At 44.6% G+C, this 15,987-nt stretch overlaps 2 protein-coding genes across 2 annotated transcripts; one reads left to right on the forward strand and one right to left on the reverse strand.

Annotated features, from left to right (window-relative positions):
- Nucleotides 1-2,257: 2,257 nt before the first annotated feature.
- LOC311128318 (tubulin alpha chain, testis-specific-like) lies at nucleotides 2,258-5,114 on the forward strand (the record flags this gene model as incomplete). Its single annotated transcript, XM_084160423.1, has 5 exons — nucleotides 2,258-2,393; nucleotides 2,477-2,625; nucleotides 3,861-4,013; nucleotides 4,177-4,704; nucleotides 4,818-5,114. The coding sequence occupies exons 1-5, from the start codon at nucleotides 2,273-2,275 to the stop codon at nucleotides 5,112-5,114; spliced, it is 1,248 nt and encodes a 415-aa protein (XP_084016549.1). The 5' UTR covers nucleotides 2,258-2,272.
- A 278-nt stretch (nucleotides 5,115-5,392) lies between these two features.
- Nucleotides 5,393-15,576, reverse strand: LOC311127751 (vacuolar protein sorting-associated protein 37B-like). Its single transcript, XM_084159622.1, has 4 exons — nucleotides 15,363-15,576; nucleotides 12,811-12,982; nucleotides 7,239-7,321; nucleotides 5,393-7,052 (listed from the first exon to the last, which is right to left on the reverse strand). The coding sequence occupies exons 1-4, from the start codon at nucleotides 15,474-15,476 to the stop codon at nucleotides 6,627-6,629; spliced, it is 795 nt and encodes a 264-aa protein (XP_084015748.1). The 5' UTR covers nucleotides 15,477-15,576; the 3' UTR covers nucleotides 5,393-6,626.
- Between the last annotated feature and the right edge of the window lie 411 nt (nucleotides 15,577-15,987).

A 15,987-nucleotide genomic window follows, 5' to 3' on the forward strand; every position in this document is an offset into this window, starting at 1 on the left:
TACTCCTAAACGTATTTAGGCTTGCCATAACAAAGGGGTTGAATATTTATTTACATTTCAGCTTTTCATTTTTCATTAATCTGTTAAAAAAACACACACAAAAACATTGTCTGTCAATCTCAATTTAATCAATTTTTAAATCAGGCTGTAACACAATAAAATGTGGAAAAAGTCAAGGGGTGTGAATACTTTCTGAAGGCACTGTATTTGCTCTCTTGTCCTTACCTGCATTCTCTATTTCCAGCTTTCTAACTTTGTCTTTTAGGAAATGCAGTTCATTCTTGGTGATAACCCAGATCCATTGTTAGTACAATCACCTTGTTTTTCTGCTTTTTCACCTCCCCCTCACCGTCCCCCAGTCTGGCCTCCATATTCCTCAGTGCCACCACCATGTCTGTCAGCACTCTCAGCTCAGCCCAGATGTCAGGGGGGTTGGTGGTGGTCTGGCGATTCGTCTCTTTCTGGATCATCTCTGCAGCTTCAGTCCTTTAGCTGTCTCTAACCTTACTCTCTCATTCTTGTCATTCTCTCTGACCCCTCCACTCTCTCCCCGAGCCCATGCCCCCAGGCCCAGACAGCCAAAACAGCAACACGGAACCCCCCAGAAGAACAGCACCCCTTATTCTGAAATTAAACTGTTCATAAATGTAGTCTAGTAAAGTACGGTATGAGGCTCAGTCCCCTTCTTTATGCACTACTTACTTATTGAACTAAATGCATGAGAATTGAACATATGTCTCTGACAGAAAATGTGAAAAACAATGGCAAGGATAAAGAAACACTGGGTAAGCTGGTCAGCAGGTCATTAAAGGTAGACCCAGCTAAATGATGATGCCATGAGCAGCAGCACAGTGGTCCACAATCGTTTAAAAAACAACCTGTATTTTGTATTGTATCATTGTGGAGTGACCCTGTTTTTCTAACTCTTCTTAATAGAAGAACTGTTCTACAAACCAGATTGAACCCTATTGAATGGTAATGCCCAACACATTTGAGCCGTCTGTGGGGTGTTCTCGCCAACCCCCATTCCTCCTCCAAATTATGCTTGAAAATATATTGTATTTCCATACAGTTGAGTGGAAGAACAAGGGCTCAAGGACAGCACACACATCAGAAAGATTCAGTTGTTTTATTTTCACATATATCAGATGTGCTGTTCTACAGAGTTAGCCATAGTAGAGCAAACTAGGGTTAAAGCGATAGATTGTTCACCTTGTCAGCTCGGTTAGTCAAACCAACAACCTTTTGGATACTGGCCCAACACTCTAACCACTAGGCTGCTTAAGCACTTTGTCCAGCATCATTATTGGTCAGCCTATACAAAGTACTAAAGTACAGATTACTTTGGGCTGGATAGAAGATAAAGCATGCTGCAGGACTAAAATAATAGCTAGGTTTGGCTGTTTCCAGTTCTTGTCAGTTACAAGTTTACCAGTGAGTTTTTTGTTATAAATAAGATGTAGGTTTTTTTTTGGAGCTGAATCACAATCACGCCACACAAATAATCAATAAGTCCAATATGATCTGCTACACTAGTAGTATATAGCAGAAGGAATGCGTTCACTTGACCTTTTCAGCCATCTGCTGTCAGAAAAAGCCAATGCTGTCCTTTGAAAAATGTAGCATTGGTCCAAACAAAGCCAATAACGGTTGATTTTTTACACTTTATACCATAGTCCAATGGCAAAAGGGAAAAGATTGATTGACATAGAATTTGTTAGAATTACAGACAATTGGGTTGAAACAAAGGCGGGCTCATTCAGAGGCCTATATTATGTTCAGTCAGCGATGTTTTTCAAAATGTTAGCCAGTTAGCTGTTGCAGTGCCATGGCAGACGTTTATTAGCAAACTAGCCAACTGTCGAAAAAAACTTTTTTAACCTTAACTACAGGTCTTACTTTAATCATTATGGTAAGTTTTCTGTCAAGATGAGTGGTGGCTATAGCACAACGAACAAACCAATTTTCGTCAACTTTATCTAATGTTAGCTAGCTAGCTAATTTAGCTAATGTTAACTTAACATTAAGTTGGCTAACTCGTTGCTAACCATTCAACATAAAAATGATTTAGCTAATAAGTAGCTAACGACATGAAAATAAATCTGTCAGCTTTGACACATTTATTTTGAGAGCTAGCAAGCTAATTTAGTCAAATTGTATTTTTCCACAGCGTGAGTGCATCTCTATCCACGTTGGTCAGGCTGGTGTGCAGATCGGTAATGCGTGCTGGGAGCTGTACTGCTTGGAGCATGGGATCCAGCCTGATGGGCAGATGCCCAGTGACAAAACCATAGGCGGAGGGGATGACTCCTTCAACACCTTCTTCAGCGAGACAGGAGCGGGAAAACATGTCCCTCGTGCAGTTTTTGTGGATCTCGAACCAACTGTAGTTGGTAAGGACGAAAGTTATCTAAAATATGGTTACCATATGCTGTAATAAAAAATCCTCCCTGACCAGAGTTGTGATTTTTCATAGATGAGGTCCGCACCGGGACATACCGTCAACTGTTCCACCCTGAGCAGCTCATCACCGGTAAGGAGGATGCCGCCAACAACTATGCTCGAGGCCACTACACCATTGGCAAGGAGATCGTGGATCTGGTTCTGGACAGAGTTCGCAAACTGGTGAGTAACGTTAGCTAGCATTTGTATTGATAGCCTGAAGTCATGTACTTCCAACTCTCAGTTATGTAACTTTACTAGCAAACTAGTTGTACATGGTTGTAAGCCTGTGAGGCCAATCTGTCCCCAATAGTGATGTGCAGTTCGCAATCGATTTGTTGTTTTTGAACAACTGTTTTTACTGATTTAAGAGTAATTAATCGTTTTTCTGAGTGACTCATTCATTTTATATCTTCGTTTGACCTGCTGGTTGCAATGAATTCTACAGCAGGATTAATACACACACCTCCAGTGACTCCAACCTATATGCACTCAGACCAAATAGATCATGCTGCAATCAGCATAGAGAATAAAAATATGTTTAGATTAGAACTGATAATTGATCGCATGGTGAAAGAATAGATGCAATTCATTTATTATTGAATGTTATGATGGACACCACAGGAGGTTGGTGGCACCTTAATTTGGGAGGACATGCTCGTGGTAATGGCTGGAGTGGAATCAGTGGAATGGTATCAAACACACATGCTTTCCATGTGCTTGATGCCATTCCATTCGCACCGTTCCAGCCATTATGAGCAATCCTCCCCTCGGCAGCCTCCACTGTTGGACACAGCTTTGTAGAACCAAAATATGTTGTTTTTTTTATTACGTTTTTAAAAAGTATTTTAGCAGACGCTCTTATCCAGAGCGACTTATAGTTAGTAAGTGCAGACATTTTCATACTGGCCCCCCATGGGAATCAAACCCACAACCCTGGCGTTGCAAGCGCCATGCTCTACCAACTGAGCTACACGGGGCCACACAAAATATACACAGCCTCTGCTCAACAAACTCGAGAATGAATCATTTGGAGTGCTGCAGTTCTCAAACGATATTGTGCTTATCACCCTCAAGGCAGTTAAGCAATGCATTCCGCCAAGAGTAGTTCACAAGCTAGTCCAGTTGTGGCCACAACTAGACCTCGTTTCAAATGTACTAAGAAAAAATCTTATTTGCATGCCTAGCAATTAACAAATGTACATTGTTTAAAGCACGATTTTACAAGTCTGTCACAAATTACAGCTCTAGTAAGCCCCTTATGGTGAACGAAAGGCTTGTAGAATCATGACTATTTTGAGTTTTCAGTTCATTGTTCGCAGGTAGGGTCATCGTGCTCTGGAAAGATTTGTTCTTTTGAGTCAAAGATCAGTCAGTAAAAACCACTTGTGCCTAACCCGTGTTCTATCTCACCCCAGTCAGACCAGTGCACTGGGCTTCAGGGCTTCCTGATCTTTCACAGTTTTGGTGGTGGAACTGGCTCAGGTTTTGCTTCGCTGCTCATGGAGAGACTGTCTGTGGACTACGGCAAGAAGTCCAAACTGGAGTTTGCCATTTACCCTGCCCCTCAGGTATTGCTAAGGTTTAGTTGCTCACATGCTTATTTGGTAGATTTCCACATCAGCAAAACTTGAACTGTACTTTATATCCCTGTAGTCAATACTTGTTTGATATCTACATTTTCATTATGTGACACCTAATGATGACTGTTCTACCTCTTGTGTATGTGTTCAGGTGTCCACAGCAGTGGTGGAGCCCTACAACTCTATCCTGACCACCCACACCACCCTGGAGCACTCCGACTGTGCCTTCATGGTCGACAATGAGGCCATCTACGACATCTGCCGTCGTAACCTGGACATCGAGCGCCCCACCTACACCAACCTCAACAGGCTCATTGGCCAGATTGTCTCCTCCATCACCGCCTCGCTTCGTTTCGATGGAGCCCTCAACGTGGACCTGACAGAGTTCCAGACCAACCTGGTGCCCTACCCCCGTATCCACTTCCCCCTGGTCACCTACGCACCTGTCATTTCTGCTGAGAAGGCCTACCATGAAATGCTCTCTGTGGCAGAGATCACCAATGCCTGCTTCGAGCCCGCCAACCAGATGGTGAAGTGTGACCCTCGCCACGGGAAGTACATGGCCTGCTGCATGCTGTACCGTGGGGATGTGGTGCCCAAGGACATCAACGCTGCCATTGCCACCATCAAGACCAAACGCACCATCCAGTTTGTTGACTGGTGCCCCACCGGCTTCAAGGTAAACAAGTAATTCATTCATTCACACTGATCTATGCTCCTAAACATTTAAGGCACTTGGCATGATAATTATTGGTTAGTCAGGTTTTAAGACTTTTTGTTTGTGCCCTGCAGGTTGGCATCAACTACCAGCCACCCACAGTGGTGCCAGGTGGAGATCTGGCCAAGGTCCAGAGAGCCGTGTGCATGTTGAGCAACACCACGGCCATCGCTGAGGCCTGGGCTCGGCTCGACCACAAGTTTGACTTGATGTACGCCAAGCGTGCCTTTGTGCACTGGTATGTGGGAGAGGGTATGGAGGAGGGGGAGTTCTCGGAGGCCAGAGAGGATCTGGCTGCCCTGGAGAAAGACTACGAAGAGGTGGGAGTAGATTCAGTGGAAGGGGAGGCTGAGGAAGGAGAAGAGTACTGAACACTGACCTACTGATTTAACAGATGTTTTACAGTTAATTGGCAATTTTAATAAAAGTTATGTGTTTTGGTCCATTCTCCTGTGGATTTTTACCTGCATGACGTAATGGTTTTCCAAAAAATGTAAAGCAGGAAAATATACGGCAGTATCTTTTTTATACCTTCTTTTTTTAGCAAAGTGATTCAACTATATCTGTATAGAATAGTTCAACTACCAACTGTGTCCAGTTGATGGCAACAAACACAGACAACTGGGACATCAGGCATAGAACACCTTAGTATTGGTTATAAAACATTTATTGATTCGGATGGAAAGTGGGGAAGTCAACCAGTCTGTTAGTCTAGCATTACAACATGAATGTTCGTTCCTATGGAGTGTAGATCAGATGTACAGTACCAGGGACGACTGAAGTAGTTCGTATTTTAAATGTTTCTCCAGCACCATTTCATTTTTGAACCCCCATGTGCATTTTCCTTGAGGTGAGCTCTTGTGTGAGCACAAATGGGAAAAGCCCACTGTAGATGTACAGCCAGCTGTAAATCTCTTTTCCCCACATGACAACTTCGACTGAATTTAGGATGCATGGTTATCTTTCCATAAGATTTAATCTAATCTACATATCCATCTTCCAGTTAGGTGGGGTAGAACTACCTCTTATACCGGTATACAAAACAATCACTAAAATAAAGCGCCAAGTGGGTAGTAGGAAAGATGAGAACATCTTTGGCAGGTCATTCAAATCCACCACAAAATGTTTTTTTCCTTATAAAATAGCACAGTATATTCCTAGCCTTCTGTTCCCATAAGAACTTCTTACACCTAGACTTGCATCCTACCTGCTGGAAAGAACCTCCACCAATGAATAGGAAAGCACCTAATAGTAGATTCCAATACATTTATATGCCATTGTAATACATTGAATTGAAATCTATTTGTTGAGTAGTTGTTCATGGACTAGCTATATTTATGACGATACCGGACTCCTTCCTTTAGAAGAATATGAACTTTAGCGTTAACTATGTTATGACACCACCACCTCCCCCCGACCTTGGAGTTACACAACTTCACGCATACTCGCATGTGTGCGCACAGGAAGACACCACCTTCAGTCACAGAGAGGGGACATTTAAAAACCTTTAGCTTACAAAAACAACTATATCTCTCATCCACACTGCAAGTTACCACAGCTGATACACAGCATATATACCAGTCAGACAGAGTTAGATTTTCCTATGTCTTCAGAAGATGAATCAGAAAGCTAGTCTTGGAATAAAAACCTAAAAGAGAACCAACCCCTAACGTACCGTCCAGGCTGTAGCTACTGGACTGAGTCTCTGAGGGAGCAGGGAGCCTCTCAGGAGTTTTCCCTGTGTGTTACTGACAGGGGCGGTCATTGGTTAGGTCACCAACACTCATTGTTGGGTCAACGCTCCCCCTCCAGTGTTCCACAGGTCAAAGGTAGGTAGGGTCATCATCCATGGTGTTAGACCCCCCCCCCCCCCCCCACTCCCCTCACTGCATGATGAAGCCAGTTCGGGGGGGCAGGCATGGGGAGGGGGAGGTGGGGTGTTGCTGGGGGACTTGAGGGTAGGGCTGGGGAATGTAGGGGCTGCTGGGATAGCCTGTAGGAGTCAGGCTGGGGAAAGACATGGCGGGATAGGGGGCGACTGGGTAGGACAGGCCACTGTGCTGAGGGGCAGCTTGTGTAGATTGGGGGGAGAGGGCTCCATTGGTGTAGGGGGAGGGAGTAGAGGGGAAGTCCTGGGGTCGGCTGGGCTGGGTGGGGGTCTGCTGGGGTCTAGTGAGACCCTTCAGCACCAGCTCTCTGAGTTTGTCGATCTTTACACGGCGCATGTGAGCAAGATGGCGCCTCCGCTGGTAGTCGTCGATAAAGCAGTCCAGAGGCAGCTCTCCATCCAGGAACGAGTCTGCCATGTTCTACACAGGGACAGCAAAGCAGAGTTATATTCACACAAGCATACACACACCAACACAAAATACCCTAGAGAGTAAGCATTCTTGTGCGTGTAGGAGTGTGTACATGTCTGTATAGGTATGTGTGTGTGTGTCTGTGAGAGTGTATTCTAGTGTAGGTGTAGTTGTGAGTGTATTGTTGTGTGTCACCTCAGTCTCCTCTTCTATCTTGGCTCCCTCAGCTTGCAGCAGAGCCAGCAGAATGTCCAGAGAGCTGTTCCCTGAACCATGGTCTGAGAGAAAGAGAGAGAGATGAGAAAGAAGAGGGAGAAACGGTTAGAATACACTAAAACACACTAAGCATCACAGTGAATCACTGTCCTGAATCTAAGTTGTGACCTGATCCCTGGGGCAGAACATGAATGTAATGGGACTGAATACAGTAGCTGGCTGGCTGGGGCATTCAGAGGATACTAAGCAGCATTGAGTACAGGAAAGCCAGGGGTATCAGGTAACAGCTGGCTGACAGGGTAGTCACTAGATGGCCATGCTAGAAAGGACAAAGAAAATTGTTGTCAGAGTACATAAGCTATTTGTTCTTGATTTGGGGTTAATGTTAGGGGTTAAGTTTAGGGTTAGGTTGGTGGTGGAAACTGTGTTTAGAAGGGCACTGTGCTTCCCTTCTTTCTAGCGTGGCCATGTAGTGACAACCAGAGGACCAGTATATAGTCACAACCCGACTGACAGAGGACCAGTATATAGTAACAACCCGACTGACAGAGGACCAGTATATAGTAACAACCCGACTGACAGAGGACCAGTATATAGTAACAACCCGACCAGATAGAACAGCGCCGGAGAAGATGGCTGCCGTTTTACAGCCCTCTAACCAATTGTACTATTATGTGTGTTTTTCCGCGTTATTTGTAATTTATTTTGTACATAATGTTTCTGCCATCGTCTCTTATAACCAAAAAGAGCTTCTGGATATCAGGACAGCGATTACTCACCTCGTATTGGACAAAGATTTTTTCTTCAACGAGGCGGCCGCGAAGGATATCCTACAGACACCCGACAAGGCCCAAATCCCCGTCATTCGCATGAGGAAGAGACGGAGATATCGTGGACGTAGGTCGGGGTGCCTTGTAAGGATCCGACGGCGAGCGAGTAAACTGCCTCTTCTATCAATCCTATTAGCCAATCTTCAATCATTGGAGAACAAATTGGATGACCTAAGATTACGGTTATCCTACCAACGGGACATTAAAAACTGTGATATCTTATGTTTCACCGAGTCGTGGCTGAACGACGACATGGATAACATACAGCTAGCGGGCTATACGCTACATCGGCAGGATAGAACGGCTGACTCCGGTAAGACAAGGGGTGGCGGTCTGTGTATATTTGTAAACAACAGCTGGTGCACAAAATCAAATACTAAGGAAGTCTCAAGGTTTAGCTCGCCTGAGGTAGAGTATCTTATGATAAGCTGTAGACCACACTATTTACCAAGAGAGCTTTCATCTATATTTTTCATAGCTGTCTATTTACCACCACAAACCAATGCTGGCATTAAGATTGCACTGAATGAGCTGTATAAGGCCATAAAATCAACAGGAAAACGCTCATCCAGATGCAGCGCTCCTAGTGGCCGGGGACTTTAATGCAGGGAAACTTAAATCCGTTCTACCTAATTTCTACCAGCATGTTAAATGTGCAACCAGAGGAAAAAAAACTCTAGACCACCTTTACTCCACACACAGAGACGCATACAAAGCTCTCCCTCGCCCTCCATTTGGCAAATCTGACCATAACTCTATCCTCCTGATTCCTGCTTATAAGCAAAAACTAAAGCAGGAAGCACCAGTGACTCGGTTAATAAAAAAGTGGTCAGATGACACAGATGCTAAGCTACAGGACTGTTTTGCTAGCACAGACTGGAACATGTTCCGGGATTCTTCAGATAGCATTGAGGAGTACACCACATCAGTCACTGGCTTCATCAATAAGTGCATCGATGATGTCGTCCCCACAGTGACCGTACGTACATACCCCAACCAGAAGCCATGGATTACAGGAAACATCCGCACTGAGCTAAAGGGTAGAGCTGCCGCTTTCAAGGAGCGGGACTCTAACCCGGACGCTTATAAGAAATCCCGCTATGCCCTCCGACGAACCATCAAACAGGCAAACAGTCAATACAGGACTAAGATTGAATCGTACTACACTGGCTCTGACGTTCGTCGGATGTGGCAGGGCTTGAAAACTATTACAGACTACAAAGGGAAGCACAGCCGCGAGCTGCCCAGTGACACAAGACTTCCAGACGAGCTAAACCACTTCTATGCTCGCTTCGAGGCAAGCAACACTGAAGCATGCATGAGAGCACCAGCTGCTCCGGATGACTATGTGATCACGCTCTCCGTAGCCGATGTGAGTAAGACTTTTAAGCAGATCAACATTCACAAGGCCGCAGGGCCAGACGGATTACCAGGACGTGTACTCCGAGCATGTGCTGACCAACTGGCAAGTGTCTTCACTGACATTTTCAACATGTCCCTGACTGAGTCTGTAATACCAACATGTTTCAAGCAGACCACCATAGTCCCCGTGCCCAAAGACTCTAAGATAACCTGCCTAAATGACTACCGACCCGTAGCACTGACGTCTGTAGCCATGAAGTGCTTTGAAAGGCTGGTCATGGCTCACATCAACAGCATTATCCCAGAAACCCTAGACCCACTCCAATTTGCATACCGCCCCAACAGATCCACAGATGATGCAATCTCTATTGCACTCCACACTGCCCTTTCCCACCTGGACAAGAGGAACACCTACGTGAGAATGCTATTCATTGACTACAGCTCAGCATTCAACACCATAGTGCCCTCAAAGCTCATCACTAAGCTAAGGATCCTGGGACTAAACACCTCCCTCTGCAACTGGATCCTGGACTTCCTGACAGGCCGCCCCCAAGTGGTAAGGGTAGGTAACAACACATCTGCCACACTGATCCTAAACACGGGGGCCCCTCAGGGATGCATGCTCAGTCCCCTCCTGTACTCCCTGTTCACCCATGACTGCATGGCCAGGCACGACTCCAACACCATCATTAAGTTTGCCGACGACACAACAGTGGTAGGCCTGATCACCGACAACGATGAGACAGCCTATAGGGAGGAGGTCAGAGACCTGGCCGTGTGGTGCCAGGACAACAACCTCTCCCTCAACGTGACCAAGACAAAGGAGATGATTGTGGACTACAGGAAAAAAAAGAGGACTGAGCACGCCCCCATTCTCATCGACGGGGCTGTAGTGGAACAGGTTGAGAGCTTCAAGTTCCTTGGTGTCCACATCACCAACGAACTATCATGGTCCAAACACACCAAGACAGTCGTGAAGAGGGCACGACAAAGCCTATTCCCCCTCAGGAGACTGAAAAGATTTGGCATGGGTCCTCAGATCCTCAAAAAATTCTACAGCTGCACCATCGAGAGCATCCTGACTGGTTGCATCACCGCCTGGTATGGCAACTGCTTGGCCTCCGACCGCAAGGCACTACAGAGGGTAGTGCGTACGGCCCAGTACATCACTGGGGCCAAGCTTCCTGCCATCCATTTACATTTGACATTTTAGTCATTTAGCAGACGCTCTTATCCAGAGCGACTTACAGTTAGTGAATATATATATATTTTTGTATACTGGCTCCCCGTGGGAATCGAACCCACAACCCTGGCGTTGCAAACGCCATGCTCTATCAACTGAGCTACATCCCTGCCGGCCATTCCCTCCCCTACCCTGGACGACGCTGGGCCAATTGTGCGCCGCCCATGAGTCTCCCGGTCGCGGCCGGCTGCGACAGAGCCTGGATTTGAACCAGGATCTCTAGTGGCACAGTTAGCACTGCGATGCAGTGCCTTAGACCACTGCGCCACTCAGGAGTCCAGGACCTCTATACCAGGCGGTGTCAGAGGAAAGCCCTCAAAATTGTCAAAGACTCCAGCCATAACTTTTTGGTAAAAACTCAACTCGTCGTGTTTGGAGGACAAAGAATGCTGAGTTGCATCCAAAGAACACCATACCTACTGTGAAGCATGGGGGTGGAAACATCATGCTTTGGGGCTGTTTTTCTGCAAAGGGACCAGGACGACTGATCCGTGTAAAGGAAATAATGAATGGGGCCATGTATCATGTGATTTTGAGTGAAAACCTCCTTCCATCAGCAAGGGCATTGAAGATGAAACGTGGCTGGGTCTTTCAGCATGACAATGATCTCAAACACACCGCCCAGGCAACGAAGGAGTGGCTTCGTAAGAAGCATTTCAAGGTCCTGGAGTGGCCTAGCCAGTCTCCAGATCTCAACCCCATAGAAAATCTTTGGAGGGAGTTGAAAGTCCGTGTTGCCCAGCGACAGCCCCAAAACATCACTGCTCTAGAGGAGATCTGCATGGAGGAATGGGCCAAAATACCAGCAACAGTGTGTGAAAACCTTGTGAAGACTTACAGAAAACGTTTGACCTGTGTCATTGCCAACAAAGGGTAATAAACAAAGTATTGAGAAACTTTTGTTATTGACCAAATACTTATTTTCCACCATAATTTGCAAATAAATTCATAAAAAATCCTACAATGTGATTTTCTGGAAATTTTTTCCTCATTTTGTCTGTATTAGTTGACGTGTACCTATGATGAAAATTACAGGCCTCTCTCATCTTTGTAAGTGGGAGAACTTGCACAATTGGTGGCTGACTAAATACTTTTTTTCCCCACTGTATAGTAACAACCCGACTGACAGAGGACCAGTATATAGTAACAACCCGACTGACAGAGGACCAGTATCTAGTAACAACCCGACTGACAGAGGACCAGTATATAGTAACAACCCGACTGACAGAGGACCAGTATCTAGTAACAACCCGACTGACAGAGGACCAGTATCTAGTAACAACCCGACTGACAGAGGACCAGTATATAGTAACAACATGACTGACAGAGGACCAGTATATAGTAACAACATGACTGACAGAGGACCAGTATATAGTAACAACCCGACTGACAGAGGACCAGTATATAGTAACAACATGACTGACAGAGGACCAGTATATAGTAACAACCCGACTGACAGAGGACCAGTATATAGTAACAACCCGACTGACAGAGGACCAGTATCTAGTAACAACATGACTGACAGAGGACCAGTATATAGTAACAACCCGACTGACAGAGGACCAGTATATAGTAACAACCCGACTGACAGAGGACCAGTATCTAGTAACAACCCGACTGACAGAGGACCAGTATATAGTAACAACCCGACTGACAGAGGACCAGTATATAGTAACAACCCGACTGACAGAGGACCAGTACTAGGAACAACAAGTGACTGAACTGGCTAGACCAGCCAGACATGTAGAGAACAGTCAGCTACCAACACAGAGAGAGAAAGACTGGTCTTTCAGATAGCAGAGTGCACTGAGTGAGATGTAGACAGAAAGAGACTGGTATACAGGCACACTGTCCTTAGTAGTGTGGACTAGCTAGGTGTATCATTGAGTGTGGACTTGCTAGCACTCTTACAGAGTGTAGACTTGGTAGTGTGGACTAGCTATGGTTCTTACAGTGTGTGGACTTGGTAGTGTGGACTAACTATGGTTCTTACAATGTGTGGACTTGGTGGTGTGGACCTGTTAGGGGTCTTACAGAGTGTGGACTTGGTAGTGTGGACTAACTATGGTTCTTACAATGTGTGGACTTGGTGGTGTGGACCTGTTAGGGGTCTTACAGAGTGTGGACTTGCGTAGCTGGTAGTTATCGTAGAGCTCCTGTAGGTGGCGGTAGCGTGAGGTGAGCTGGTTCTTCTGAAGGTCCAGACTGGGCTGCAGTTGGAGGTTCTGTTCTGCCAGACTGATGTTACTGACCAGGGTCAGCTCCTTCACCTGCTGCACCTCACACATCTAACACACACACACACACAAAGGAAGAGAGAGAGGGAGAGGGAAAGTGAGTTAGTACTTGAGACAGACAATACATGCAGTCAGAGAGACTAACCCACCCCCAGACTGTGGTGTGTAGGGTAGGCCTATAGGTCAGGGATAAACCAGCTCAAAACCTAACATCTGGAGATTAAATATGACTATATTCTTATGGAGGACACCGATTACACCATACCTTTATAATCCCCTTCACCAAACCTACAAACACATTTTAAATACCTGTAATAGACAGATAACCCATAGGCTATTATATCTACAGAACGCCACAGCTGAAAGGAGAGCTCTTATCGCTCTGAGGGCAGTGAAACCAATGTTTTTTTGGGACCGTTACCGATTCTTGGGGGGACAAAACTTACCGATACCGATATATCTGCCGATATACTGTTTTACAGCGGGGAAATTAAAGTTACATTTTTACACACTGAATTCTCTGAAATTACCATCCAAAAGAGCAATTGTCCAACAAATATGCTTCAAATGTTGATTACTTACATTGATTACTTACAAATAATTACATAATGAGAATGTCTGCAAAAATCTCAAATTTGGACTCCAGACCAAAGGACACATTTCCACTGGTCTAATGTCCATTGCTTGTGTTTCTTGGCCCAAGCAAGTCTCTTCTTATTATTGGTGTCCTTTACATTTTTACATTTACATTTTAGTCATTTAGCAGACGCTCTTATCCAGAGCGACTTACAGTTAGTGAGTGCATACATTTTCATACTGGCCCCCCGTGGGAAACGAACCCACAACCCTGGCGTTGCAAGCGCCATGCTCTACCAACTGAGCTACATGGGACCACCACTTAAATAGTGATTTCTTTGCAGCAATTCGACCATGGAGGCCTGATTCACACAGTCTCCTCTGAACAGTTGATGTTGATGTGTCTGTTACTTGAACTCTGTGAAGCATTTATTTGGGCTGCAATTTCTGAGGCTGGTAACTAATGAACTTATCCTCTGCAGCAGAGGTAACTCTGGGTCTTCCTTTCCTGTGGCGGTCCTCATGAGAGCCAGTTTCATCATAGCGCTTGATGGTTTTTGCGACTGCACTTGAAGATACTTTCAAAGTTCTTGCAATTTTCCGTATTGACTGACCTTCATGTCTTAAAGTAATGATGGACTGTTGTTTCTCTTAGCTTATTTGAGCTGTTCTTGCCATAATATGGACTTTACCAAAATAGGGCTATCTTCTGTATACCCCCCCCTCACCTTGTCACAACACAACTGATTGGATCAAACGCATTAAGAAGGAAAGAAATTCCACAAATTAACTTTTAAGAAGGCACACCTGTTAATTGAAATGCATTCCAGGTGACTACCTCATGAAGCTGGTTGAGAGAATGCCAAGAGTGTGCAAAGCTGTCATTTTTTTACATTTACATTTTAGTCATTTAGCAGACGCTCTTATCCAGAGCGACTTACAGTTAGTGAGTGCATACATTTTCAATACTGTCATCAAGGCAAAGGGTGGCTATTTGAAGAATCTCAAATATAAAGTATATTTTGATTTGTTTAACACTTTTTTCGTTACTACATGGTTCCATATGTGTTATTTCATAGTTTTGATGTCTTCACTATTATTCTACAATGTAGAACATTAAAAAAATAAAAATAAAGAAAAACCCTGGAATGAGTAGGTGTGTCCAAACTTTTGACTGGTACTGTATCTGAAAACAACACTGACATCATATAACCAGATGTCAATAGGCTGTTAAAGGTGTTTCTTGGTTAAGCATTGACCTTGTAATAATATGTGCGATGCTGTGTGTGCTCAATGCATCAGAACGTTGACTAAAGAGGTGCGCTGCACTGGAGTATGGACTCCTCCGCCTAGGTTAGTCAATAGGAAAACCTCTCCCAACTTTTAACACCTTCCACATAGCTGATGACTGGCTGTCTTGTGTGGATCCTGTCCATAGAACAGGAAACAAAACAAACCAGATCCTTTCAAATCTGTTCCTAAACCCGGGTGTGTCCATTACTTATGCAATAATGGGAATCATATGGCATTCGTGGCCTAATGCCAATGTCATTTATGGCATTTGTACACAAACAGGGTTTTGTCGAAACTGATTCGACAATAAAAATATGGAAACAGCATGAGCATCCACAAAACAGGTGCCAATGTTGAGTACAGTACAAGGAGCAAGCTTCTCAGCTGTGGCAATGAGGTGGATGTTGATGAGCTTGCTCAATGCCAATTTTTTTGCATCTAGAAGGGAGTTGACTGCCTGACGACAGTCATAAGCGCACAGCTAGCTATATATTTTGATGCTAACTAGCGTTACTAGGGATAGCCAGCTAACGTTAGCTCGCAAACCACAATGGGAACTTACCTCGTCCATTTCTTTGACAATAGAATTTAACTTTTCATCGTCTTCAAGCAACTCGTTTAACTGCGTCATGGTGAAAGAGCTAAATTTATCCGTGAATTCTGCCATTTCTCCCATGATGGTTGTTGTCGTCTATCGATCAGTCTGGCTACAGTTGTTTCGGCTCAAAACGGATAAGTGTTTGGATCACAAACCGGAAATAGGGACGATTTCTGGCAAATCAGAAGGGAGTGTAATGTAATAGGACAATGACGTCATCCGCCATTGACGTCATTAAATGTTTTTTGCCTTCTGGGATTTCCACGATGCAGACTAGTTAACGACTAACTATAAGATTTCACCTTCCTTATAACTCTAAAATACATATTGGTATGTTTAATGTTAGAGAAAATGTGCATATTTTCTAAAGGTCTCTCTTGATCAAAACGTCTGCCCCCATCGCTATGAACGTCTCACAGAGCTCAAGTTTCAAGTTTTAATGTCACATCCACAAGTACAGTGAAATGCCTTTCTTGCAAACTCAAAACCCAACAATGCAATAATCAATAACAATGTATTACTAGAAAAAAGCATACAAGAAATAAGAAATATTAAATGTACCATAAAGTAAGTAAGCATACTATATACA

Source organism: Coregonus lavaretus (genome assembly GCF_964263955.1).
Source record: "Coregonus lavaretus genome assembly, chromosome: 4".
In the NCBI taxonomy this organism is placed as follows: Eukaryota; Metazoa; Chordata; class Actinopteri; order Salmoniformes; family Salmonidae; genus Coregonus; species Coregonus lavaretus.